Consider the following 27,204-nt stretch of genomic DNA (forward strand, 5'->3'; position numbering starts at 1 on the left):
GGGGGAGTTACAGTATCACGAGGATTGTGCAGTCACAGCCTGAGGCACTCCAGGAAGTTGGGGAGACAAGAGCATCCTTTCATAATTTTCAGGAGTATAGAGGGAAGCTACAGACAAGAGGGCTATCCTACACGCAGCTCTCATTTCATCACACGCAGGATTGCATCATCTCCTCCATGACTGCGTAGTCATTGGAGTGAGACTCCTTGGGGTAGCAACATTCGGGGGAGTTTGGAGCTAGGGTGCTGGGAGATCATTTGAAGGGCCATTTGAGGAGGATTGCTGGAGTCGGCAGAGCAGAGATTGACAGGGTCAGTCACAGCAGCTGAATTCGAAATTGGAGGAGGGCCAAGCTATGAAGGGTCAATTTTTGAAGGTAGGAACCAAGGGAAACCCTTTATGGGTTTTTCTGGGTTTTGGGGAAGGATCACACTCCTAATGTTATAGAATTTTCTAGGCAGATCTGAGGGGTCAAACAGAGGTCCCAACTCAACCAGCAGCAAGAGGAGCTAAGGGGAATTTGGGCCAAAATTTTCAGTCAACATTTGGCCAATTTCTTCGTGGGTTATTCTGGGTTTCTTACGTAGAGATTGGGATTAATTTTCCAGAATTTTTTGAGCAAGAGGGAAGGCTCTAACAACAAATCATTTCAGGTAGCAGCACCTTTCTAGGCAGTAACAGTGCATCTCTTGGGTTGGATAGAAGAAGCATGATGAGGAAGAAGTAGCCATATAACAAAGGTTCCAGATATGAAGAAGGCCACTTTCCATGAAGAAAGAAATGACATGACGAAGAAAGGAGGAAAGTGATCGATGGTTGTTGTCCTAGAGGGAAGAAGCTCAACTGAATTTCATCACATCAAGAATAGAAGTTGATCAAGCAGTTGAAGGACCCACAAAGAAGAAGTTACTAATGTATAGAAGAGTCCCTAGCTAAGAGGGAGCTCTGACAAGCTCCTAATTAAAAAGGAGTTTGGGAAAGTTCATGATCAGAGGGAGCTTGGGAATATCTTTTGCGGTTGAGAGGGAGAGATAGACATGACATTCTTGTCTTCACTTTGGAAGAAAGAATGGAGGATTGGGTAATCATCTGGCATCTAATGCTCTTTGAGGATGTGTAGAGCATCCAAGACATGCGTAGGCAAGAGGATCGATATTCTTTAAGGGTTGGGAACCCAAGAGAAGAATAGTCCTAGAAGGTCATACTTAGTGAACACCCGGGTGGGTATGTACCTTGAGATTCAATGGTGAAGGTGTCTATAATCATTGGTCTCGCCAGCATTGTAGCTCATGATCCCATGGAGAGAAGGAGTTGTTAGTCAAGGCCTTGCATTGTGACAATGCTGGTTAATATGATGCTATACAGATGGGATTACCAATTTGATCTTTCTTATGAGAAATTCTTCAAATTGAGAATGACCAAGTACCATTATAAATAGCTCCCTAGTTAAGAGGGAGTGTTGAAGAAAGTGTAACTAGGTTCGGTATTTACAAATGTAATTTTGATCTCTATACTTGTCAAGAAAAAGAAATATTATTTTTGTAATTTATAAGAATGAGTTTCTTGCTCATTTCATAGGTCTAGGAAAGTCAAAGAGTCAAAGTCATGTATAAGGAGCCCTTCTTGAGCCTATGTAAAATGTATACAAGTCTAGAACAACCCTCTAAGACAAGCACAATCCTCCAAGACAAGCACTAGAAGAAGTTTGCCTGCAAAATGATGAAGAGAACTGTTAAGTCGGCCTCAAAATGTATATTAATGACAAGTCGGCTAAAAAATAAAGACACATTGGTTCACCCTAATATGTCGGCTAATTATGGAGACGTGACAACTATATATACCGCACTGAGGTCACCACAGGAAACAAGAAATCTCGGACAAGTTTGCAATCTCTGATGGGTACAGGATCTCGATGTTAAGGTACTGGGTCCCAATGATGAAGTATTGTGTCTCGGTGCAAGTAATAAAGTGTGTCACGGCCTCCTTATAATCACAGTCTCAATATTGAAAGGCAGACATACAAGAATGCAGTCGCTGTCTCAGATAATTTCGGATATACTCCTGCAACTTTGGATAAGTGCACGAAGCTTAGACAAAAGTACAGTGGGCAGTATTCGGATGGATAAGGTGTTACAGTTATCTCAGAGAAGGAGCAGTATAATGTTTCGGTTGGGAGAAGGGTCATGTCTTGGCATACTTATGAACAGAAGAGTCAAGGAGAGACAATCTTTATCTCAGCCTACTCTCTCAATACAATCACAGTCTCGACATAATCATAATGAGAAAGATTACAGTGATCTCAAAATAGTAAACTCTGTCTCATGAACACAGTCATGACCTCAGCATAATTGCAATCATGATCCTAATAAAGACAACGTCAAGACAGTGACGAAGAAGGTGCAGTCATGGTGCAACATTGATCTAGCTGAAGAAACAGTCATGGTACAACAATGATGGTGATGATCTTAGCAGTGACAAAGAAGAGGATTGGTGTCTTGGTCTTGGAGTGGCATAGTAAGTCAAGGGTCAGGGTCTTGGTATTCGTCAATTGGAATCTCTATAAGAAGAATTTTGTGTGCGTTTTCCTCTCTAAGCGAGAGAGGTTTTGGCCCTAGTAGAAAACCAACATCGTGTGTTCTTGTCTCTTTGTTTCGGTAGCTATTTGATGAACTAAGAAGACACTCTCTAATAATAACAAGTGAAGACTATGCTAAGAAGAAAAGATAAAAACACCTCACAAATAGTTATCAACCTAAGAAGAATCACATTAAACTCTAAGTGCCCTAGATTCTTCAACATGGTGTCAGAGCTAAGGTGCTAAAAGGAAGGGCAGCAAAAAGGGACATTCAAGGACAAGGATCAGCTTCAAGAAGGGAAGCAAAGCAAGGACAGCCTTGACATTTCTCTACATATCTCAGTCTCGGATATCACAGCCTTGATGGCAATCACAGTCATGATGCCTGCATTGTTCCGGCAAATACTACAAAATCATGATCACAGTGACTTGACAATTCTTCGTGCTATAATAATGTTCCTTGCTTAGTATTCCAATAATGTTTGATGGTGCAGCTCAGTATTAAAAATATGATGCACAGTAAACACAAGAACTCAATTTGATGCTAAAGAACAATCAGTGGAAGGTCTCAGTATCTTAGTACCACTCACAGCTCAAAGGCATGCCCCTATGAACAAATGACATACCACGGAATGTCAAAAGGATGTGTCAACAAAGTGTTGCATGGTATCAAGAATAACCACATCATACACTACAACGATATCACTTCAAGAAGAGAACACAGTGCCACATCTCAAACGGGCATTATGACAGTACTCTCAAAGTTCTTGGTCTCGATACCATACCCTCACTGTCAAGAGATCAAGTAATCTCAACATAATATAAAAGCAACAGTTCTTGGTGCTGAACAATGCAAGAAAGTCTCAAGGGAAGTCTTGGAACTCAGTTGTACTAAGCAGCTCAAGCAAGAATCTCATTGAAGGAGATCATTCAAGAAAGCATCAAGGTGAAGATTTCATCTTCATGTGCCAAGTAAGTATCTTTCATAAATACAATTCTGATTAAATGACTTCGTGTTTGCAAGAAGATCAATATACCAATCGGATCATAGAAATCCCTTGCATGAAAAGAAGGATAGATATAGTCCCTGAAAGAGAAGCCATATGAAATCAGTCCTAGGCCCTCTCATCCCTATGTAGCAGGAGAGGTAACATAAAAGAGAGATGTGAAATGCTAGAAAATATACTCTTTGAAATATAGTGAAGAAGGTCATATCACTTAGACCTGATTAAAGATATCAAAGAATGTAGGGATATCTTTATAAGATCTCAATTGGGAGATCTAGGAAAGATGATAATAAAATAATCATCATTGTTCTAACAAATAGGCAAGGTAACAAATGTCCATGAACAAAAAGGTTACCTCATTCAACAATTTGTGCTAGAGAAAGATAAGTTGATGGCAAATGTAGTAAAGGATAAAGGACTCAAACATGTGCAAAAAGGAAAGGCAAGTTTGGTCCTCAAGCAAGACAAAATAAGTATAGTTGAGATTCAATGCTATGGAAAGATTATAGAAAGAAGATCATGTCACTGGAAAGATGAAGGGAGCTGAAGAAGAAGGGCCAAGTAAAGAGGGAGTAACAGATCTCTACTATGATCTAGCTAATATCGCTCACAAAAAGGTCCAATCATAAGCTCCTAAATCTTGTATTATAGATATGATCAAGATAATAAGATGCATCATGGCATCATGAAATCATTAGGAACAAGAGCTCGTAACATCACCATGGGAATCATGAAGGACAAAAATCCATGGCAGACAAATGTGAAGGATATGGCTCTTGGGAACTTTAGTAAACATTGAAGGAAAGGAAGAAGTCATCCACAACAAGGTTCATCATACATCAGAAGGGAAACATCTGCTAGATAAGGATATACAAGATCCTCAAGTTTCTCTGGTCGAATCCTCATCGGAGGGTTCACCAATCTAGAGAGGAAGCAAGTGTTTCATCAAGAACTCCAACTTGTGGAATTCATGGATGATGTTATGGTGACATAATAGAGGAAGCAAATCAAGGGGTTGAAGACACTTCAATCAAGGAAGCCGTTGAACGAAGCCTAGATGACCTAAAGTTAAAGGTATGTATGATTGTGTTTAAAATTATAATGTCATGTCATATGGTTGCAGGTAACAAGGATCATTACTTCTATCTTAAGATGCATGATCAAGAGGAAAAAGGATATCCTCCTCTGAAAGGATGCAGGAAGGCATAAGACACCCTAGATGAAATCAACATAATATGTCCTCATATGAAGTATGAGGTAGTTGACTATAATTAAGAAACTCTGATTGAAAACGCCTAGGAATGGAATGTGCAGATAAGGAAGAGATCGTAAGATGAGCAACCCTGATGAAGGTGATCAACATCCAAAATACCAAGAAGACTTAACTAGGAAATCTCCTGGAAATATATGAAGGCTCTGATGGAAAAAGATGAAGACCCTTGACAATGGATATCTTTGGGAGATGTGTCAACATGTATGCAAGATGTTGATACCCACAGAAAGATGTCGTGATTGTCGACCACTGGGACGACACCTGATGATTATATGAAAGACTCCATGCGCAGGGATGCTCCAAAGGACACTTGTACCATCAAATATCATCAATCAACAAAGTTTTTTTTAACTCTATTTCTATCTTCTCATCATATTTCTTGTACCCAGATTCCACACCTTATGGGGAATTGTAATAAGTGATACTAGTAATGATGAGTTTTGAGTCTGTAACAGGCTTAGGATGTTGGGACTCGATCAGTGAAGGAGTACACCTTGGAGTGTTTTTTTATCTAGTTAATTATCCCTTCTTTTTTAGAGGCGAATAATTTTTTGGGTTTTTTCACTCACTTTTTACCCCAAAGCTAGAGTGACGGTTTGGAAGTTGAACCATTAACACATCTTAGTGTCTAGAGTCGATATATATTACCATATTAGATCACACAAAAATTTTTGTGGAATTTGGTTAGGTCTAAGTAGTCATTTTTATTTTTTTAGATTTCCCGCGGGTCAAAAATTGCAAATAAAATTGTATTTAAATTGTAATAAGTGTAGTCTAGAGAAGTTGTATGGGGTATGAGTAATCAAAATTACACCTCTCACCCTCAAATTTCTACTATGACACACTTTGAGGGGTTAATAATGTGTTTTGGACTCTCAAAACCCACATTTCCTAAGTTTAGTGGAAATTGTGGCATTTAATTAGGCTAGAATTAAATAAAATAGAGAGAAATAAATTATTCCATGTGACAGAATGACGTGGAAATGACTTGGAAATTATCCTAAGTCAAAGAGTTGAGTCAATGGACATGTGGAAGATGACTGAGCACACTGCATCATAAATACACCATTATTTCATAAAATCGAATTTCCCAGAGATAAAGCAGTAGTTGCACATGTGGAAAATCGAATTTATTAGAGGAGCTCATGCACTGAAGGAATATTCTATGGTATATTTGGACTGAAGATGAGGTGGGGCCTCATCTCACAATTATCTCAAGTTCTTCTACTCTTAGCACTCCACTCTTGAGGATTGTGAGTTTCACTTGGCCAGACTACGAGTTGCACATGGAAGAATCACACAGTCCCTGGGAAACCACGCAAAGCTATCTGGGGATCATCTACATATGTGGCATCACTTAGTTCGAGTTTGCATTTGTTGACTAGAGTTATCATGGTACTTGGATTCACTCATGGATGAGTTTACTATGCCATATATGGAATTCGATTTCCCTTAATGTGCACATATGGATTTCGATTTTGAATTTATTAGAAGAGCTTATGTACTGAAGAAATATTCTATGGTATATTTGGACTGAAGATTAGGTTGGGCCTCATCTCACAATTATCTCAAATTTTTCTACTCTTAGCACTCCACTCTTGAGGATTATGAGTTTCACTGGCCCAGACTACGAGTCGCACATGGAGGAATCACGCAGTTCCTGGGAAACTACGTAGAGCTATCTGGAGATCATCTACATATGTGGCATCACATAGTTCAAGTTTGAATTTGTTGACTGGAGTTATCACGGTACTTGGATTCACTCATGGATGAGTTTACTATGCCATATATGGAATTCGATTTTCCTTGATGTGCACATATGGATTTCGATTTTTCTCTGATGTCTTTATCTTCTCCACATCGAACTTGACTTATCTTTCCTTGGGATTTGCTCCAAGATCAATTCTCACATGCATTCTTCCTTGGGATTTTCTCCCAACTCTATATAATGAGGCTATATGTTCTCATATCAGATCATATAATGAGCTATTGGGCTTGAGAAAACTCTGTCATTTTGTACTTGCATATTTTCTTAATACGATCAAAACTTTGGAGCTATCTGGGTAGTGTTCTCTTGGCATTATGAGGTGATGTCCTTTTATACTACTGCTATTGTGTTTAATTTCTTTCACATATTGAATTAATATTAGTTTATACTTGCCATCTTGCTTGGATTGATGTGTGCAAGCTATCTTGCACATATTATTGATTTAGAGTAGCATTTTAGGGATAAACTTGCCAATTCATTTTAGGAGGAATGCTTGGTTTATCTTATTCATTATATTGCTCTGATCTTGTGCAAATTAATACATGCTCAAATATGTAGGAAAGATATTTTGTATTGTGAACAGGAATCCATCTAGAAGTGAGAAAAATCTCAATTAGATCAACTCACTCCTAGAGTCAGAGCGATCCAAGACTCATCCATTTTTTTGCTCCAAGTTTTCCATCCAACGAAGAGAAAAAGAGAGTTTTCTTACTCTATAGCTCCTTGATTATCCATTTAAATTCAAAATACTTCTTTGATTCTCGTTCTTTCAAAGTTATATCTCCTATTCAAGAGTCATTTCCAAAGCTAGGCAAGTATGGGGGTTTACTCCCATTACTTGAGCTAGTACTTTGTATATTAAATTCTAAGTTTAGTTTTGGTTTCTTTTTCCTAATTTCACACTGACAACTTGTTTTGTGTTTTGTAGCCCATAGGCTTGAGCATTGGGCAGCAAGGAGCTTGAAGAGAAGTTTTGGAAAACTACTCACTCGTATGTATGCGGACCCCCTCATGCTATCCAAACACTGATTTCTAGGGAGGCCATAAGCACTTGGGAGAGAGTTGCAAACTCATCTAGGCCGTGGGCCTTTTGAGCCTTGTGAATCTCTTTTGGAGAGTTTTTTCTATCTGCAAGTTTGTTGTTGTTATAATTTTTGGGGAGAAAATCTAGCTTTGTTAGTCCATCTTTGTAAAGACCTCTCTCGTATTGTGGGCTGCCCTCTTAGAGGCATTTTTACTCGCTTTAAGCGCTAATAAAAGATTAAAAAAAATTGTTGGAGGGAGCTTGGGATTTTTCCCATGGCATCCCCCTTCCTCATTTAAAGGAGGGATTCTTGTGGGTGGCCTAATCTTGCTTCTAATTTTTATTAGCTTTCTAGCCTTTAATTTCATATGGTGCATGCTTAAAATCAATAAATTTCACTCCACATGCAAATTTTTATTCATCTTCTATTTAAATTCCCACATGAATATGCTTTCAAATTGTAAACTAGAGAAAATCTCATATTATGTGTAAACACTTCATACTTTGGCAAGTTTTAATTGTTTCATAATTTCTTCAAGTATATGCTTCACTACTTGGTCAATTTATGATATATGTTATGAAAACTATTGGAGCACTATCATTTATTTGAAACAATTGTAGCAAAAAAAAAATCTATTCCATTTTATTTGCTTATTTTTCATTCAATAGTGCAAACACATATGAGCTTATTTACATTCTAGCCTCTCAAGTTTTGCAAACTATTTCTCTTTGAAGCATTTACATGAAACATTAGTTTAATTTTCGGAATTAACACAATTTGCACTTCATCTAAGCATTTTAGTATAGGAAGACCCCAAGCCTCACTAAAACTTACCTCCAACTTAAGTTGATTGAATAGACTTTTAGGGACCCTCTACCTCTATTGACTCCTCATTGTAAGATCCAAATATTTGGGCAAGGATGAGGTCTAAGGACTAGAGTTCAATTGTAACTTTGCCTTAGCACTAATTAATAAAATAAACCAAGAACACATTCTATCACATTTGTTTTGTTTGCAAAGTTATTAAATTTCTTGCTATCTTGATGGTTTAAAGTCTCACATGCAAATCTTATTTTAAGAGGCACTTTGGATGCAAGCATTGTAATCCCTTTTAATTTTGCAATAAGTTTTAAATTTCTTGTACTTAGAAATTGGCTTTGTTGACCCTGCCTCCTACACCTACCTACAAGTCAGTGAGAAAAGCCTTCAACCCCACAAGGTGTGGTTGGTGGCAGGTAACTCAGAGAAGGGGTTGTCACACTAATCTTAACTCTCTTCGTTTGAGCTATCTCCTAGGTTAGCTAAGGGGGGTGGTCCCTAATGAAAAGTTAAGTTAAAATATGTGAGTTTTTAGAAGAGTGTTATAGTGAAAATTGATTACTTTTAAGGCTTTATGGGCAAATATGAAGTGAGCAACTTGAAATGACAATGCCACATGCCCAAGTGACCCTCAAGCCTCCTCTTATACTTTTCTCGTTGACATATCAACAGCCGAGATTAAGTCCCTAATCAATGGCTAAGATTAGATCTGGCTTGATCCATGTCTGTTGGACTATTCTAACATAATTTCATATTAATCCACATTAATATTTTAAGTTCCCTAAGTTTAGACTTAGGGACTCCATTAAAAATATTAATTATTTTAATATTTCTCAAACTGTTTAGAATCTACCCAAACCCTTTCTGGGTGTTGGAGATCTCATGTGCCCCAATGTCTCCACCAAATTTCATGGCTAGAGCACCTCCGATGCTACCCCAAATCAACAAAAGATTACAATTTAACTTTTCAATCTTCAGACCTCACCCTCGCCCAATGATATGGATCTCACAGTGAGGAATCAATAGAGGAGTAGAGGATCCCTAAGATGTCTACTTCAACCAACTTATGTTGGAGGTAAAATTTTAATGAGACTTGGGGCCTTCCTACACTAAAATACCTAGATGAAATGCAAATTGTGTTAATTCCCCAAATTAAAATAATGATACATGCAAATGCTTTAAAGAGATTGATTTGCAATGCTTGAAAATGAAATAGTGTTCAACATTCTTTCCAATTATAACTTCAATTGGAGGAATAAAATTAGCTTACAAGTGTTGCATGTGTTTCATCAATGAATTAAAATGATACAAATAATTTGCTTGAAAGTAAAATTTGTTTCAAATAGACAATGACAATAAATTGCTCCAATATTCAAAATAACAATGTAGCATAAAATTGAAGCATGTACTCAAGTGCTCATGAAACAATTTACCAAGGTAAATGGAAATGAATCAAAGTTTGTTAAAAATATAAAATGCTTACATGTAAAGGATGAATTGCCCAAAGTAAAGTGTAAGCTTGTAGCTCCAAGAAACAATGAGAAAGAAAATGCAAAGCTCAAATGAAATTGTAACAAACTTTAACTTAATGAAATGTGATAGTGAGGTTGTGTTAATTCCCATTTAAAACATGCAAGTGAATGAAGTATGAAAGCTTAAACCATGCAAATGTCAATCCACCTAAGAGAAGCCTCTCTCTAAATGGGGAGATAGGATACCATGGGAGAAATCCCAAGCTCCCACAAGCAAGTTAGATCTTTTATTAATATTACAATGAGAAGAGGGCCCTTCAAAGTTTTCAACTATACTTCAAGAAGAGTCCTCACAATAATTGCCTGAAACTTGGACACTAGACCTCCTTTCTTGAGAAAGTAGTGACAAGATCTCACAAAACTTATGCAAGGGAAACAAGGTGTGAGTTTCCTCCAAATGCCCACGGCTTAAAGAGGAAATGAGCAGTCGTCTAGTGAACTCGACTTGGCCAAAATAAGCCTCAAAAGGGCTCACGACATCCTTGGAAATCGAACCCCCAACACTTGCCAAAAGTCCTGCAAACAGTTGTTAGATGTTGCGGGAAGTTGCTCTTCAAAATCTGCCACACAAGAGTTAGCAAACAATGGCTACAAAATAAGTTAAGTATTGATGGAAAAATTAGCAAGATAAAATGTATATGTACAATTATACAAAAGGCTAAGCTAAAGAGTGAGAGTAAACTCTCGTCTTTGGTTAGCCATCTTCAAGCTCTTAGATAGCAAATGAAAGAATTGAAATACAATGTTTTTTTAAAGGAGATTTAAATTTAGGAGTTCTCGACTTGTGTACAAGCTATGTGCCGAAATCCCTGCAAAACCACTTTGTAAGATAAGACTATGAAGGTTCAAAGAACAAATGAGAGCTCCTTTAAGAATGTATCAAGAGTGAGTTGGTCTCTCGAAAGACTTCCCCTCACACTTGATTTTGTAATCCCAACAAGATGTTCCCTCTACAAAGCTTCAATCAAGAATTAGTTCCATATAGATTTAGCAATAAACAATGATAAGAAACTCTAGAGATTTCTTTAAAACCAACTAGAGCATTCTATACCTAGAGCATACTTCTAAATCAAATGTCAATGCAAAATAGCTCTACATTAACAAATCTACAAGAGCATATGGGAGCAAATTAGATCAAAGCATGAGTAAAAGGAATTATACCAATACTCAACAATTAATCACACTCGAAAAGGAGGAACACCTCATGAACGAAACCCCAAAGTCTTTATTGATATATCTAAAGGTGTACAACACAGTAGCGCTTCTGCAAGCACAATAGCTAGTAACAATATTATGCAATGTGAGAGCCCATGGCTCTATTATATTGAGAGTTGGGAGCAAATCCCAATAAAGAATGACAATGACAAATGGCATTGGAGCCAATCATAACGTAGAAGTGGTTAAACAAGCGGCATGAGGTGACAATCCAAAGAGAAATTCGAATTTTTTGAATGGAGCTCCAATGCCAAGTGTAAAAACCGAATTCTAGCAAGTGGACATTATTTTCTTCTTCCCTTATGTGCCAAATTCGAATTTTATGGTGGAATGACAAGTGTATATGGGTGGTAACCCATGTGGGGACAATTTCCCACAAAATTCTCTACCAAATATTCTCCCAAATCCTCCCAAATGTGCATTAACTTCATAAATTCGAATTTCCAAGCAGCTTTTTCATTTAATTCCAGAAAATCGATTTTATTTGAGCACGTCATTTCCTTGATTTTAGGAGTCCACATCAGCTTGGGACTTCACTTTAACTCCCCCATAATTTTCCACTTCATTTCCACAACATTTAGCATGTGCAGATATTTATTTTTCTCCATTTATTTAATTGTTGGCTTAATTAATTGCCAGTTTTCCCACTAAACTTAGGAAAAGTGGGTTTTGAGGGTCCAAAACACATTATTAACCCCTCAAAGTGTGTCATAGTAGAAAGTTGAAGGTAAGAGGTGTAATTTTGATTACTCATACCCCATACAACTTCTCTACTCCACACTTATTACAATTTAAATACAATTTTATTTGCAATTTTTGACCTGTGGGAAACCTAAAAAATTAAAAAATGACTACCTAGACCTAACCAAATTCCACTAAATTTTTTGTGTGATCTAGTATGGTAATATACATCGACTCTAGACACTAAGATGTGTCAGGGGCTCAACCTTCAAACCGTCACCCCGACTTTGGGGTAAAATGTGAGTGAAAAAACCTAGAAAATTATCTGCCTCTGAAAAAAAGGGGATATTTAACCAGATAAAAAAAACACTCCAAGGTTTACTCATTTGCTGATCGAGTCCCAACATCATAGGCTTGTTACAGACTCAAAACTCATCGTTACTAGTATCACTTATTACAATTCCCCGTAAGGTGTTGAATCTGGGTACAAAAAAAATGATGAGAAGATAGAAGTAGAGTTTAAAAAACTTTGTTGACTGACGATATCTGATGGTACAAGTGTCCTCTGGATCATCTTGGGCATGGAGTCTTCATATAATCATCAGGTGCCACTCTAGTGGTCAGCAGGCTTATCTTTTGGTTTAATTGCATATTGTCATGAATGGTTGATTTCACTTTCAAGTACTATTATTTTGGGTTTGCAAACTTAATTGCATGTTGTCATCTTGGTCTAATACTTGAGTTCTTTTTATCATTCCATTTCTCACAAGTAGATTTCTAATGGTATTTTTTTGAGCGAGATAGTTTCCATGCTTTAATTTGTAGATGTATTCATCTTAAAAGCATTTATAATATCTTGTGCTAACAATTTATTATTTCATTTTTCAGGATTATTTTGGCTTTCCATTTGAAATCATTTCACTTCATTTTAAGCAAATACAATTTCATTTCTTCAAGAGCAATACTTTGAAGGCACTGGTTGTTTATGTATTTCATGCTTATCTTATGTCGTGATGGTTATTGCTCATATCAGTTTTTGCTTATAAATCTTAAAGAAATAATCTATTTAACTCTAATAATTCTCCTAGAAACTCACATCTTCTTTAACTTAACTTTTCATTAGGGACCACCCCCCTTAGCTAACCTATGAGATAGCTCAAATGCAGAGAGTCAGGATTAGTTTGACAACCCCTTCTCTGAGTTCCCTGCCACCAACCACACCTTGTGGGGTTGAAGGCTTTTTCTCACGGACTTGTAGGTAGGTGTAGGCAGCAGGGTCAACAATGATAAAAACCATCTCGTAAGATATGATTTGATTTAGAATCATGTTTTGGTTTCTTGAAAAAATATTTGGACAAATTCATGCACGGCTACTGAAACAAGAAATTGGAAGTACAAATACTACTAGCATTCATGTGGTGGATAGAAGAAGCATGATGAGGAAGACGTATCCAAATAATGAAGTTTCTAGATATGAAGAAGGCCACTTTCCATGAAGAAAGAAATGACATGACGAACAAAGGAGGAAAGTGATCGACGGTTGTTGTCATACAAGGAAGAAGCTCAAATGAATTTCATGACATCAAGAAGATAAGTTGATCAAGCAACTAAAGGACCCACAACGATGAAGTTGTTGATGTATAGAAGAGTCCCTAGCTAAGAGGGAGCTCTAACAAGTTCCTAATTAAAAGGGAGCTTGGGCAAATTCCTGATCAGAGGGAGCTTGGGCATATCTTCCCCAGTTGAGAGGGAGAGATGGACACAACATTCTTGTCTTCACTTTGGAAGAAAGAATGGAGGATTGGGTAATCATCTGGCATCTGATGCTCTTTAAGGATGTGTAGGGCATCCAAGACAAGAGTAGGCAAGAGGATCGATATTATTTGAGGGCGGGGAACCCAAGAGAAGAATAGGCCTAGAAGGTCATACTCAGTGAACACCTGGGTGGGTATGTACTTTGAGAGACAATGATGAAGGTGTCTATAATCATTGGTCTCGCCAACATTGTAGCTCATGATCTCGTGGAGAGATGGAGTTGTTAGTCAAGGCCTTGCACTGTGACAATGTTGGTTGATATGATGCTATACAGATGGGATTACCAATCTGATTCTTCTTATGAGAAATTCTTCAAATTGAGAATGACCAAGTACCATTATAAATACCTCCCTAGTTAAGAGGGAGTGTTGAAGAAAATGTAACTAGGTTCAGTATTTACAAATGTAATTTTGATCTTTGTACTTGTCAAGAAAAAGAAATATTATTTTTGTAATTTATAAGAATGAGTTTCTTACTCATTTCATAGGTCTAGGAAAGTCAAAGTCAAGTATAAGGAGCTCTTCTTGAGCCTATGCAAAATGTATACAAGTCTAGAACAACCCTCCAAGACAAGCACTAGAAGTCTGCTTGCAAAAAGATGAAGAGAACTGTTAAGTTGACATCAAAATGAATATTAATGTCAAGTACGCTCAAAAATAAAGACACATCGGTTCACCCTTAACATGTCAGGGAATTATGGAGATGTAAAAACTATATATACCCCACTAAGGTCACCACAGGAAACAACAAATCTCGGACAAGTTTGCAATCTCAGATGGGTACAGGATCTCGGTGATAAGGTACTGGGTCTCAGTGATGAAGTATTGTGTCTCAGTGCAAGTAATGAAGTGTGTCTCGGCCTCCTTATAATCACAGTCTCAATATTGAAACGCAGTCATATAAAAATGCAGTCACTATCTCAGAGAATTTCGAATAAGTGCAGGAAGCTCGAACAAAAGTACAGTGGACAGTATTCGGATGGATAAGGTGTTACAGGTATCTCGGAGAAGGAGCAGTATAATGTTTCGGTTGGGAGAAGGGTCATGTCTCAGCATACTTATGAAGAGAAGAGTCAAGGAGAGACATTCTTTATCTCGGCCTACTCTCTCAATACAATTACAGTCTCGGCATAATCATAAGGAGAAATATTACAATGATCTCACAATAGTAAACTTTGTCTCATGAACATAGTCATGACCTCGGCATAATTGTAGTCATGATCCTAATGAAGACAAAGTCAAGACAGTGATGAAGAAGGTGCAGTCATGGTGCAGCAGTGATCTAGCTGAAGAAACAGTCATGGTACAACAATGATGATGATGATCTCAGCAGTGACAAAGAAGAGGATTGGTGTCTTGGTCTTGGAGTGGCATAGTAGGTCAAGGGTCATGGCCTTGGTATTCGTCAATTGCAATCTCTATAAGAAGAATTTTGTGCTGGTTTTCCTCTCCAAGAGGGAGAAGTTTTGGACCTAGCAGAAAGCCAACATCGTGTGTTCTTGTCTCTTTGTTTTGGTAGCTATTAGATGAACTAAGAAGACACACTCTAATAATAACAAGTGAAGACTATGCTAAGAAGAAAAGTTAAAAACACCTCACAAATAGTTATCAAGCTAAGAAGAATCACATTAAACTCTAGGTGCCCTAGATTCTTCAACATGATATCGAAGCTAAGGTGCTAAAAGGAAGGGTAGCAAAAAGGGACAATCAAGGACAAGGATCAGCTTCAAGGAGGGCAGCAAAGCAAGGACATCCTTGACATTTCTTGACATATCTCAGTCTTCAATATCACAGCCTTGATGGCAATCACAGTGACGATGCCTGCACTATTCCAGCTTATACTACAAAATCATGATCATAGTGACTTGACAATTCTCAGTGCTATAATAATGTTCCTTGTCCAGTATTCTAGTAATGTTTGATGGTGCAGCTCCGTGTTAAAAATATGATGCACAGTGATACAGAGGAACTCAATTCGATGCTAAAGAACAATTAGTGGAAGGTCTTAGTATCTCAGTACCACTCATAGTTCAAAGGCATACCTCAATGAACAAATGACATACCATGGAATGTCAAAAGGATGTGTCAACAAAGTGCTGCACGGTATCAAGAATAATCACATCATAGACTACAACGACATCACTACAAGAAGAGAACACAGTGGCACATCTCAAACAGGCATTATGACAGTACTCTCAAAGTTCTTGGTCTCGATATCATACCCTCAGTCAAGAGATCAAGTAATCTCAACATATTATAAAAGAAGAATTGCTTGGTGTTGAACAATGCAAGAAAGTCTCAAGGGAAGTCTTGGAACTCAGTTGTACTAAGTAGCTCAAGCAAGAATCTCATTAAAGGAGATCATTCAAGAAAGCATCAAGGTGAAGATTTCATCTTCATGTCCCAAGTAATTATCTTTCATAAATACGACTCTAATTAAATGACTTCGTGTTTGCAAGAAGATCAATATACTGGTCGGGTTATAGAAATCCCTTGCATGAAAAAGGAGGATAGATATAGTCCCCGAAAGAGAAGTCATATGAAATCAGTCGTAGGGCCTCTCATACCTATGTAGCAGGGGAGGTAACATAAAAGAGAGATGTGAAATGCTAGAAAATAAACTTTCGGAAATACAATGAAGAAGGTCATATCACTTAGACCTGATTAAAGATATCAAAGAATGTAGGGATATCTTTATAAGATCTCAATTGGGAGACCTGGGAAAGATGATAATAAAATAATCATCATTGTTCTAACAGATAGGCAAGGTAAAAAATGTCCATGAACAAAAAGGTTACCTCATTCAACAATTTGTGCTAGAGAAAGATAAGTTGATGGCAAATGCAGTAAAGGTAAAGGACTCAAACATGTGAGGAAAGGAAAGGCAAGTTTGGTCCTCAAGCAAGACAAAATAAGTATAGTTGAGATTCAATGCTATGGAAAGATTGTGGAAACATGATCATATCACCGGAAAGATGAAGGAAGCTGAAGAAAAAGGGCCAAGGAAAGAGGGACTAATAGATCTCTACTATTATCTAGATGATATCCCTCACAAAAGGGTCCAATCACAAGCTCCTAAATCTTGTGTTATAGATATGATCAAGATAATAAGATGCATCATGGCATCATGGCATCATGGAATCATTAGACACAAGAGCTTGTAACATCACCATGAGAATCATGAAGGACAAAAATCCATGGCAGACAAACATGAAGGATATGACTCTTGGGAACTTTAGTAAACATTGAAGGAAAGGAAAACGTCATCCACGACAAGGTTCATCATGCATTAGAAGGGAAACATCTGCTAGATAAGGATATACAAGATCCTCAAGATTCTCTAATGGAATCCTCATTAGAGGGTTCACCAATCTAGAGAGGAAGCAAGTGTTTCATCAAGAACTCCAACTTGTGGAATTCATGGATGATGTTATGGTGACATAATAGAAGAAGCAGATCAAGGGGTTGAAGACACTTCAATCAAGGAAGTTGTTGAAAGAAGCCTAGATGACCTAAAGGTAAAGTAAGGTATGTATGATTGTGTTTAAAATTATAAAGTCATGTCATATGGTTGCAGGTAACAAGGATCATTACTTTTATCTTAAGAAGCATGATCAAGAGGAAAAAGGATCTCCTCCTCTGAAAGGATGCAGGAAGGCATAAGACACACTGGATGAAATCAACATAATATGTCCTCATATGAAGTATGAGGTAGTTGACTACAATTAAGAAACTTTGATTGAAAGCACCTGGGAATGGAATGTGTGGAGAAGGAAGAGATCGTAAGATGAGCAACCCTAATGAAGGTGATCAACATCCAAAAGACCAAGAAGACTTAACTAGGAAATCTCCCGAAAAGATATGAAGACTCTGATGGAAAAAGATGAAGACCCTTGACAATGGATATCTTTGGGAGATGTGTCAACATGTATGCAGGATGTTGATGCCCACAGAAAGATGTCATGATGAAAATCCATCTCGTAAGATATGATTTGATTTAGAATCATGTTTTGGTTTCTTGAAAAAATATATGGATAAATTCATGCATGGCTACTGAAACAAGAAATTGGAAGTACAAATACTACTGGCATTCATGATGTTGAGGAAGAAGTAGCCATATAACAAAGGTTCCAGATATGAAGAAGGCCACTTTCCATGAAGAAAGAAATGACATGACGAACAAAGGAGGAAAGTGATTGATGGTTGTTGCCCTACAAGGAAGAAGCTCAACTGAATTTCATGACATCAAGAAGAGAAGTTGATCAAGCAGCTGAAGGACCCACAAAGAAGAAGTTGTTGATGTATAGAAGAGTCCCTAGCTAAGAGGGAGCTCTGACAAGTTCCTAATTAAAAGGGAGCTTGGGCAAGTTCCTGATCAGAGGGAGCTTGGGCATATCTTCCCCAGTTGAGAGGGAGAGATAGACACAACATTCTTGTCTTCACTTTGGAAGAAAGAATGGAGGATTGGGTAATCATCTAGCATTCGATGCTCTTTGAGGATGTGTAGGGCATCCAAGACAAGAGTAGGCAAGAGGACTGATATTCTTTGAGGGTTGGGAACCCAAGAGAAGAATAGTCCTAGAAGGTCATACTCAGTGAACACCCGGGTGGGTATGTACCTTGAGAGACAATGATGAAGGTGTCTATAATCATTGGTCTCACCAGCATTGTAGCTCATGATCCCATGGAGAGATGGAGTTGTTAGCCAACGCCTTGCACTGCGACAATGTTGGTTGATATGAGGCTATACAGATGGGATTACCAATCTGATTTTTCTTATGAGAAATTCTTCAAATTGAGAATGACCAAGTACCATTATAAATACCTCCCTAGTTAAGAGGGAGTGTTGAAGAAAGTGTAACTAGGTTTGATATTTACAAATGTAATTTTGATCTTTGTACTTGTCAAGAAAAAGAAATATTATTTTTGTAATTTATAAGAATGAGTTTCTTGCTCATTTCATAGGTCTAGGAAAGTCAAAGAGTCAAAGTCATGTATAAGGAGCTCTTCTTGAGCCTATGTAAAATGTATACAAGTCTAGAACAACCCTCCAAGACAAGAACTAGAAGAAGTTTGCCTGCAAAACGATGAAGAGAACAGTTAAGTCGGCCTCAAAATGAATATTAATGACAAGTCGGCTCAAAAATAAAGACACATTGGTTCACCTTAACATGTCGGTTAATTATGGAGACATGACAACTATATATACCCCACTGAGGTCACCACAGGAAACAAGAAATCTCGGACAAGTCTGCAATCTCGGATGGGTACAAGATCTCGGTGATCAGGTATTGCGTCTCAGTGATGAAGTATTGTGTCTCGGTGCAAGTAATAAAGTGTGTCTCGGCCTCCTTATAATCACAGTCTCAATACTGAAATGCAATCATACAAGAATGTAGTCATTGTCTCAGAGAATTTCGTATATATCTCCGCAACTTCGGATAAGTGCAGGAAGCTCAGACAAAAGTACAGTGGACAGTATTCGGATGGATAAGGTGTTACAGGTATCTCGGAGAAGGAGCAGTATAATGTTTCGGTTGGGAGAAGGGTCATGTCTTGGCATACTTATGAAGAGAAGAGTCAAGGAGAGGCATTATTTATCTCGGCCTACTCTCTCAATACAATCACAGCCTCGGCATAATCATAAGGAGAAAGATTAGAGTGATCTCACAATAGTAAACTATGTCTCATGAACACAATCATGACCTTGACATAATTGTAGTCATGATCCTAATAAAGACAACGTCAAGACAATTATGAAGAAGGTGCAGTCATGGTGCAACAGTCATCTAGTTGAAGAAACAGTCATGGTACAACAATGATGATGATGATCTTAGCAGTGACAAAGAAGAGGATTGGTGTCTTGGTCTTGGAGTGGCATAGTAGGTCAAGGGTCATGATCTTGGTATTCGTCAATTGTAATCTCTATAAGAAGAATTTTGTGCGAGTTTTCCTCTCCAAGAGGGAGAGGTTTTGGCCCTGGCAGAAAGCCAACATCGTGTGTTCTTGTCTCTTTGTTTTGGTAGCTATTTGATAAACTAAGAAGACACACTCAATAAATAACAAGTGAAGATTATGCTAAGAAGAAAAGTTAAAAACACCTCACAAATAGTTATCAAGCTAAGAAGAATCACATTAAACTCTAAGTGATTCTTCAACACCAAACACAATCCAACCCTCAAACTAGGGATTGGACTACTTTAGCACTACAACCCTCTTTGTGCCCCCCTTGCAGCCTACCTACAGCCACCTGCAAACAAACTTCTTCCTTAAACAAATTCACTCGGCCTCCTTAGCTAGTTAACTGTGACTTCTTTCTTTCAAATATGTGGCTCCTTTGCTCGCCCTCCTCACAAGTGTGTGTCCTTTCACACCTTTTATTTTAGCCTCTCCTTTGGCCTATTTATACCAGTCCAAGGGGTGTGAAACCTCGAGGTTCATAACCAAATTAAATTCACTTTCTTGGTTCTAAGCCCACTCCTTTGGGTCAAAACCCCCAAACTTGGGTACCTTGCCCACAAGCTCACTTTTTGTGGGTTTTCTCCACTGGAAAATACCTTTTGGGCTACCCAAATTTCAACAGTTGAAGACTCGAACATTGGGACCATGGCACTAGATGGGGGTGGCATCTCAACACGATCATCATCATCCTGGTTAAGAGCATCCTCCAATTTCTCTAAATACAACACTCCATTGTCCAAATTGTTCTCCTTTGGATTTTTGTCCCAAACCTTCAAGTCCTTATTTGCCTTTGCCTCCTCACAGTAGTGGGACAACAGTTGCATGTTGTAATCAACATAAACCAAGCTCTCTACGCGATTTAAATTTAACCTATTTCTTTTGACATTGTGGATGAAACTATAGGTGCTTCAAAACCTCTCTATGGAAGAAGTGTTCACCACCTGCGAGAGCACCCGTATTGCCAAACATTGTAGATGTGGAGTAGCACTGCCACGCATATTCATCCACTCAAGAGAGGAAAAATTCCCTGAATCTCTAACTACATGATTGGTCCTAAGTGCACCAGTAAGAAGGATATAGTGGTTCAATTGTTTCTGTATGTTGTCACACTCCTCATTAGGGACTAATTTCTCCAATGCTTTTATATAACCAGCCAGAACCTCTAGATCTTGGTTTAATTTTCTCTTGGTCCCTCCACCAAGTGTTGGTGTTGAAGGTCCTGATACATGATAGTATTTAGGTGTAGGAACATATGCTAAGGCATGCAATGGAATGTTTAGCATTTCCCATTGTTTTTCCACCTCTACACGAATACAATTGTACAAAGTGATATCTCTAGGCTCAACAATTTCTTTAATCTGCCCCAGCATGCTATCCATCTGCTCATACACCTCCCCAATTATTGGTCAATCTGAATCTGCAAATTTGATCATATACTAAATTGGCTTGCTGAATTGCAAAACATATTTAACTTGTGACCAAAAGTAACTGTCAAAAACAGTGTCCTTCACTACATTAGCACCATCTCTATCAGTGCTCATCTCATCCCATGAATCACACTGATTCAGACCCTTATATTTTTCTAAAAACATTTAAAGCTTTCTTCTATTACATTTTACATGCGATCAGAATTATTTTCTTCCAATTTTCCGTTACAAATCTCAAATCTAACCAATAACCTGTGTCGAATGAATTTCTCTTGGACCTATACTAAACAATTTCTACATCAATTTTGGTCTTGGTCATTTTAATACGCTATCTGCAATAGCACGTCCAAGCATTTAACTAGACCATATTTTTACAAGACGTGCATGTGTACCGAAAATTGTTGCATTATATTATTGTATCCCCTTTTATCCAGACCTCAACAAGTAATTGATGGAAAAATCTGAATTGAACTAAACTAGAAACCAAAATAATCATCGGGATGGGAATAGATTCGTTCAGAAGCTGAAGTAACCACTTAAATATGAGGAGGGGGGAAGAGAGATGGAAAGAATTAAATGCCTAACTAGCAGCTGTCACACACCAAAAGGAACTTGGATTATAATGCAAGTTGTCATTGCGAGTCATCATCAAATTTTTCATTCTAGGCTTCTCTTTTTCTAGCTTATCCGTTTCTTGTCAAATTTTTTTCTTTAGATTTCTTATTTGAAATAGCTGGAGATTATAACGAGTATGGGGTAATTGGATATTAAAAATTATCTCACGGATCTTGTTTTTTCCTATTCCAGGGAATGCCTGACTGGAAAGAGCTAATTAATGAGTTGCCACCATTAGAATCCTTTGTCAGCAAGCTGGAAAAGTAACAAAGATGTTAAACAACCATTTAATTTATTCTCTGTAGCTCATAAATGGGATAGGAATGTGAGTTTTATCATTAAATAAGTCATTGATATTTGTATTTCCTCCTGCTTTTGGTAGCTGAAATCAGAGAAATACTAAAGTAGATGCTGGAATTGAAAAATATATAGGACATTTGTAAAGGCTATAGCAGATTCTTCTTGCAAAAGGTTTCTGGCATTGGAATTTCCCGTTTTCATCCCAAAAAATTGAAATGAAAATAATGGTTGTAGATAAGTTAGCTATTGCCCACTTAGTCATTGTATATAGCTTGTAAGTGGCACAGAAATGTCAATTATTATGAAAATAAATCAACCACCATAGCTTCTATTTCCTTGTGTTTTTGCCATCTGAAATTATAGCGATAATAAACTAGATTATATGACTGAGATATATGGGCCATTTGTTCAAAGTGGTAGTTCCTTCCCTTTGCCAAAATTCTACAAGGATGATGCGATGAAGACCTCACCACAAAAACTTAAATGAAAGAATTCATAGGTTGTGTTTTTTCCCTGACGCTTTTTCCAAACTTGAAAATAGAAAACTTCAATATACGCTGATATTTATAACAAAAGATAATATGCTGAGGAGTCATCTAACCCTTTAGAGGAAAATCTTAATAGCTAGTTTGATACTGGGCCTTCATATTCAGATTATGCTTAGGATGTGGCAGGTATTTGCACTGGTATTCGGAGACAAGTACTCTCCTCCATGGGATTAGGCTTTTTGAGAATATCCGACTGTTTAAATTTTGAAAATCTTTTTTGTCAATTTATATTTCTGTGCTAATGCATATCTCCTTGGGAATACCAATTAAAAGAAGACAGTTGAACTCCATGTACGAGCTATGATGTTAGTAAGTTGCTATGCAGTTGTGAAGTAATGTGCAGTTTTTGTATCATAAGTTTTGGTGTGAATCACATTTTGGTAAATAAAAGTCTTCTTTTGTTTTATTCAAATAAAAGAAAATCAGAATACTAGAAGTGGAGTAGATACTGAGCTAAAACGTATTGAAGACAAATGTTAAATATTAGAGTACTCCATTGACATCTTCTAGACTGTTTAAGTGATCTTATAGTTTACTTCCTGATGAGACTTAGTAACTAGGTTCATAGTAGGCTTAGTTTGATGAAATGTTACACACTTTTTCACTTTATTTTTTTATTTGTCATTGTCATTGTAAATAATCCATATGAGCCTCAGTGAACTTGATCACTCACCTAAATATGTATATTTTATGTAACCCTAGCAGAAGAAGAAGAAGAAGAAGCTATTTTAATGTCCAAGAGGCTGATTGCTTCTCTATTTGGCTCTTGTATTTGGCCATTTTCCTGTGAAGTTTCACAATAAACGCTATGAGTTTCTCGACAAACCCCTCGCTGAATAGATTATCCCAATAGCTAGCTGCCAAAATATATGCATAACTTTCCCTGCTGTCTTTGAATGCCTCGCATTCTAAAATGAAATGATTTTTTGTTTCCACTTTTCCGGAAGAACAAAAAATACACTCTTTCCTTCCACACTTCTTTTGGCATTTTTCAGCGCCCTGTTTCACAATGGAGTTGACGAGAATTAGTCCTTAATTGAGCAATAAAAATTTTGGCTCTCCAAGAAATATTGGCCCCTATATACGCTTTTTGTTGATGATTATGAGTGGGATTAAACTCTTCAATATAATATTTTTTTTCTTTCTCCCTAGCTCCTTCTCCCAAGTACGTTTGTGGAACTTATCCATATGAAAAAGTTTTTATCTATTTACTATTTGTGGGACACATGCTCAAGCAAATACCCCATTTACTAAATGATTTGTTATTTTCCCACATCCAAGTCTTCTTTATTTTGCACAATATGTCATTAAATGCAACCTTAAGCCATCTACCCTCTTCCATTTGCTCAATTTTTTTTAAATACCTTATGACCCGCACCATAGCAATTGCTTCAATAGGAACAACCCCCATTTCACTTAACAAGATAGCATAAGGAATTGCACTTTTAATTTTGAATTTGTTTGTAATCAAACGCTTTTGAAGTTTCTCAATGTGTTTCCACTACATGTTGGATGCACTGCTAGCCCATAGTTCACAAACGTAGAGAATCAGTGGAATCACTAAAAGCCCAAAAAGAGTTAGAGTGTTTTTCCAATCCCATAACTCTGTCTCTCTACACCTATTTTGAAAAGCATAAAATGCTTTCCAACCCCCCAAAGTTTTTTTCTTTCTACATCCATCCCGGCTTCGATTTTTGTTGAATTCAATTCCGAGGCATTTGTAATCCGCAACTTCTTCTAGATTGTTGCCTTCAAAGTAGAACTTATGTTAGTTATGTTTTCTTTTGTTAGAGAAAATCACTACTTTCGTTTTGCTAATATTGACTTGCATCCCCACTCTTCTACAAAAATGCTCAAGGGAAAGTAAGTGCTCTTGCAAACCAAGAGAAAATTTAGCAATCAGAATAAGGTCATCTGCGTACAAAATAAGCCTTATAACAAATTTTCCCAAATGGATATCGTCACCCCCTTGCAAATTTAGCCACTCTTCAAGCTTGTCAATATATAAACCAAAGAAGGTAGGAGACAATGGGCAACCTTGTTTGACCCCGATATCGCTTTTAAAACTTTCATAAATGCCTGCTGAAGTTCTAATTTTGACTTTCACCTCTTCATACAGCCTATACACAGTTGCTCTCAAATGCCTGGTGTTGACCACTACGTGTCAATGACCCATAGCAGTACACCCCCTTTTTTCACAAAAGGGATAGCACTTGATTGATGTGTTTGTATTGTCCAGCTATCATCATCACCTTGATTGTCATGTTATAATGTAAACCCATTCTGCATGTATGTAATGTAAATAATCTCAGTAGATCTGTGTCATGTATGTAATTGCCTAGGGAAACCTATTTTTCTGGTGACGATTTACATTCCGGGAGGTTTTTTGTCTCATCGACCCATTTTCGGATGGTCAACAGAGTTTTCCTTTAGCCTTACCCCAAAGCCGGAATAAATTTTGTCACGGGGATCTTAGGCAAGTCCTAGTATTATAGATGGAGTCTATATAAAAGTGATTTGGGAATAATCCTAACTATTTGGGTAGGTTATTTTATTACAAATTGCTTAGTCTGTTGAATTATATTTGTGTCGCAGAAATGGGTAGTCTGTGAGGGTCTATTTCAGATGGGTTTTCCCCCCTTTTGATATAAAATATATGAAAATGATGATGTAAAGTGTCTTGAGGGTTGGAAAAGTAATTTATCCCCTCATAGGTCAATTAATTAAATTCTCTGGCCAAAAAATTAATTAAAATCCTAACCTAGAAATCTAATTAATTATAGGTCCTAGGTAAATTTAAATTTTCCAAAGGCAAAATTCGTGGGTCCTTAAAATTCAAATTTTAAAAGGTCTTGGGACTAAGATAAATTAATTATTTTGCTAAATTTTAAGCCTTTAGTCCCTAGGGTTTAAGTCAAAGTCAAAATTTTGAGGAAATTAACTCAAAATTTTTATTTTTGGGTTAATTAAAATGCATTTAATTGAAAAATTCGAATTTCCTCAAGAATTTAATATTTCGACGGATGAGATTAAAAGAAATTTTAATTCTCATCAACGGTTGAGATTGTTTTGACAATGATCACTCGAACTAGCCGTTAGAAGATTTATCATTAAATAGGAGGTCAGTTGTCAGTTGAAATCATTTGATCTTTGAGTCGTGTGCTAAGTGAAAGATCTCTTGTAATATTTTTATGAGCAATAAAGAAAGACTTTGGGGTTAATTTCTGTTGGTGTTACTCTTCGTGAAAATGATGTAAGATGTGTTATTTTCATGCATAGATTTCCTTTTAGTCATTGATGATAGCTTTCTGAAAAGTGATTTGAACACAGATATCTCGGTCAATCACTGAGGTTTGAATGGTATTTTAAGTTTTGAATATAATAATAGATATCTCTATTAAATCTGAATTTTATTATCATTTTCTCGCTTTACGTTGATGGTTGAATTGAGTTGTGCAGGAAATTCTTGATTTTTTAAATCATCGGGTGTTTGGAGAAGTTTTCAGTTGTACCAACCAACTCCTTATTCGTATTTGCTTAAGAGCCCAGCTTGATTGGATCCCGGGCTTATCGTAAGAAATTTCATTGGTGATGCATGATGGGTTTTGGGCGAAGCATCTCTGTTTAAAATCAAAATTTCAAATTTTTTTGTGCTAAAGTGATAAATATGGCTTTTAAAAGCCTTAGATTATCAAATCAGAAGCGGAGTTGGACTCACACTCGCCATATCTGATAGATCTGTTGTTCCTGTGCATAAATCTGTAAGTGTTTGTGTTTTCAGATACAGGTTGCAGATCTGAAGGTGAAGTTTGATTTTGAAGCTAGATTTAGGCCCTGGAGGGTAAGATGTGGCGTCAAAACCAACTTTTGCGGGGACATTATTTTTGCAGTCCAAGGGTTTTTCAAATATTTTAAATCTGGAGAAAATTTTTAAGGATTTTCATTCAAAGAAATCTGAAACAGAGGGATTTAAAAATTTTAATTAAGATTTCTGAAAATTCTTTAAGATCTGGTGTATTTAAAGAAGTTCTTAGCCACCATTTTTGCTTGTTGTTTGTTGCCTGGGTTTTCGATTTTCTGCTGCATTTTTCTCCTCCAAAAAATTTTGAAGTCCTTTTTTAGGGTTTCTAGAAATTTCGAATTTTTTTGTGGCCCTAATTTTTTTTTCTACTATCCACAGTTTGTTGGCTGCAGTTTCTCCACCCTCGAAAATCCTCTTTCGCAGCTGTCACATCTCCATCTCATTCGGCGTCCATCCCACCTACAAACTGCATTTCAGTTTCTACTTCCTAGCACGCTGCCATTCTGCATTAAGCTTAAACCCTCGTCCGTTGCTCCAAACCTGTGTTTCCATCTCCATTCTTCCGCAGCCCTCCAAACTCTTCCACGCATACCTAAACCCATACCCTCCTTCTGTTGTGCGTACCCTTCTCCCATCGCTCATCCATGTCCGCTGCCAAACCTGCACGCAGTCCTCATCCCCTTCACTCTACTCCCTCGCGTTCTGCTCCATCCCGCAGTCCATTCGCTGCTATCCCATTAACCTCCAAACCCCGCAATCCCTTCTCCAGTTGCTTTTCTGCATCCTTTTATCGCTACATACGTGCTCCTTTGCTGCTCGTCGAGTCCCTCAGACCTGCGAAC

The 27,204-nt window shown here is 37.4% G+C and overlaps 1 protein-coding gene across 8 annotated transcripts in view; it reads left to right on the forward strand.

Annotated features, from left to right (window-relative positions):
- LOC149262266 (protein LOW PSII ACCUMULATION 1, chloroplastic-like) overlaps positions 1 to 26,514 on the forward strand; it is a 428,465-nt gene extending 401,951 nt beyond the window's left edge. For 2 of the 8 annotated variants that reach the window (XM_089423844.1, XM_089423849.1), the window contains exon 9: positions 21,905 to 22,250. In XM_089423844.1, the coding sequence (XP_089279970.1) occupies positions 21,905 to 21,979 (75 nt within the window). In that variant the 3' untranslated portion in view covers positions 21,980 to 22,250. Of the gene's footprint in view, positions 1 to 7,551; positions 7,615 to 21,904; positions 22,251 to 22,686; positions 22,750 to 26,019 lie in introns of those variants that run through there. The other 6 variants (XM_089423857.1, XM_089423821.1, XM_089423853.1 and 3 more) reach the window with 6 other exon arrangements.
- The last annotated feature ends 690 nt before the right edge of the window (positions 26,515 to 27,204 follow it).

The sequence above is a fragment of the Pinus tabuliformis genome, chromosome 6 (genome assembly GCF_031772625.1).
Source record: "Pinus tabuliformis cultivar Carrire ecotype Pingquan chromosome 6, CPIR1, whole genome shotgun sequence".
NCBI lineage: Eukaryota > Viridiplantae > Streptophyta > Pinopsida > Pinales > Pinaceae > Pinus > Pinus tabuliformis.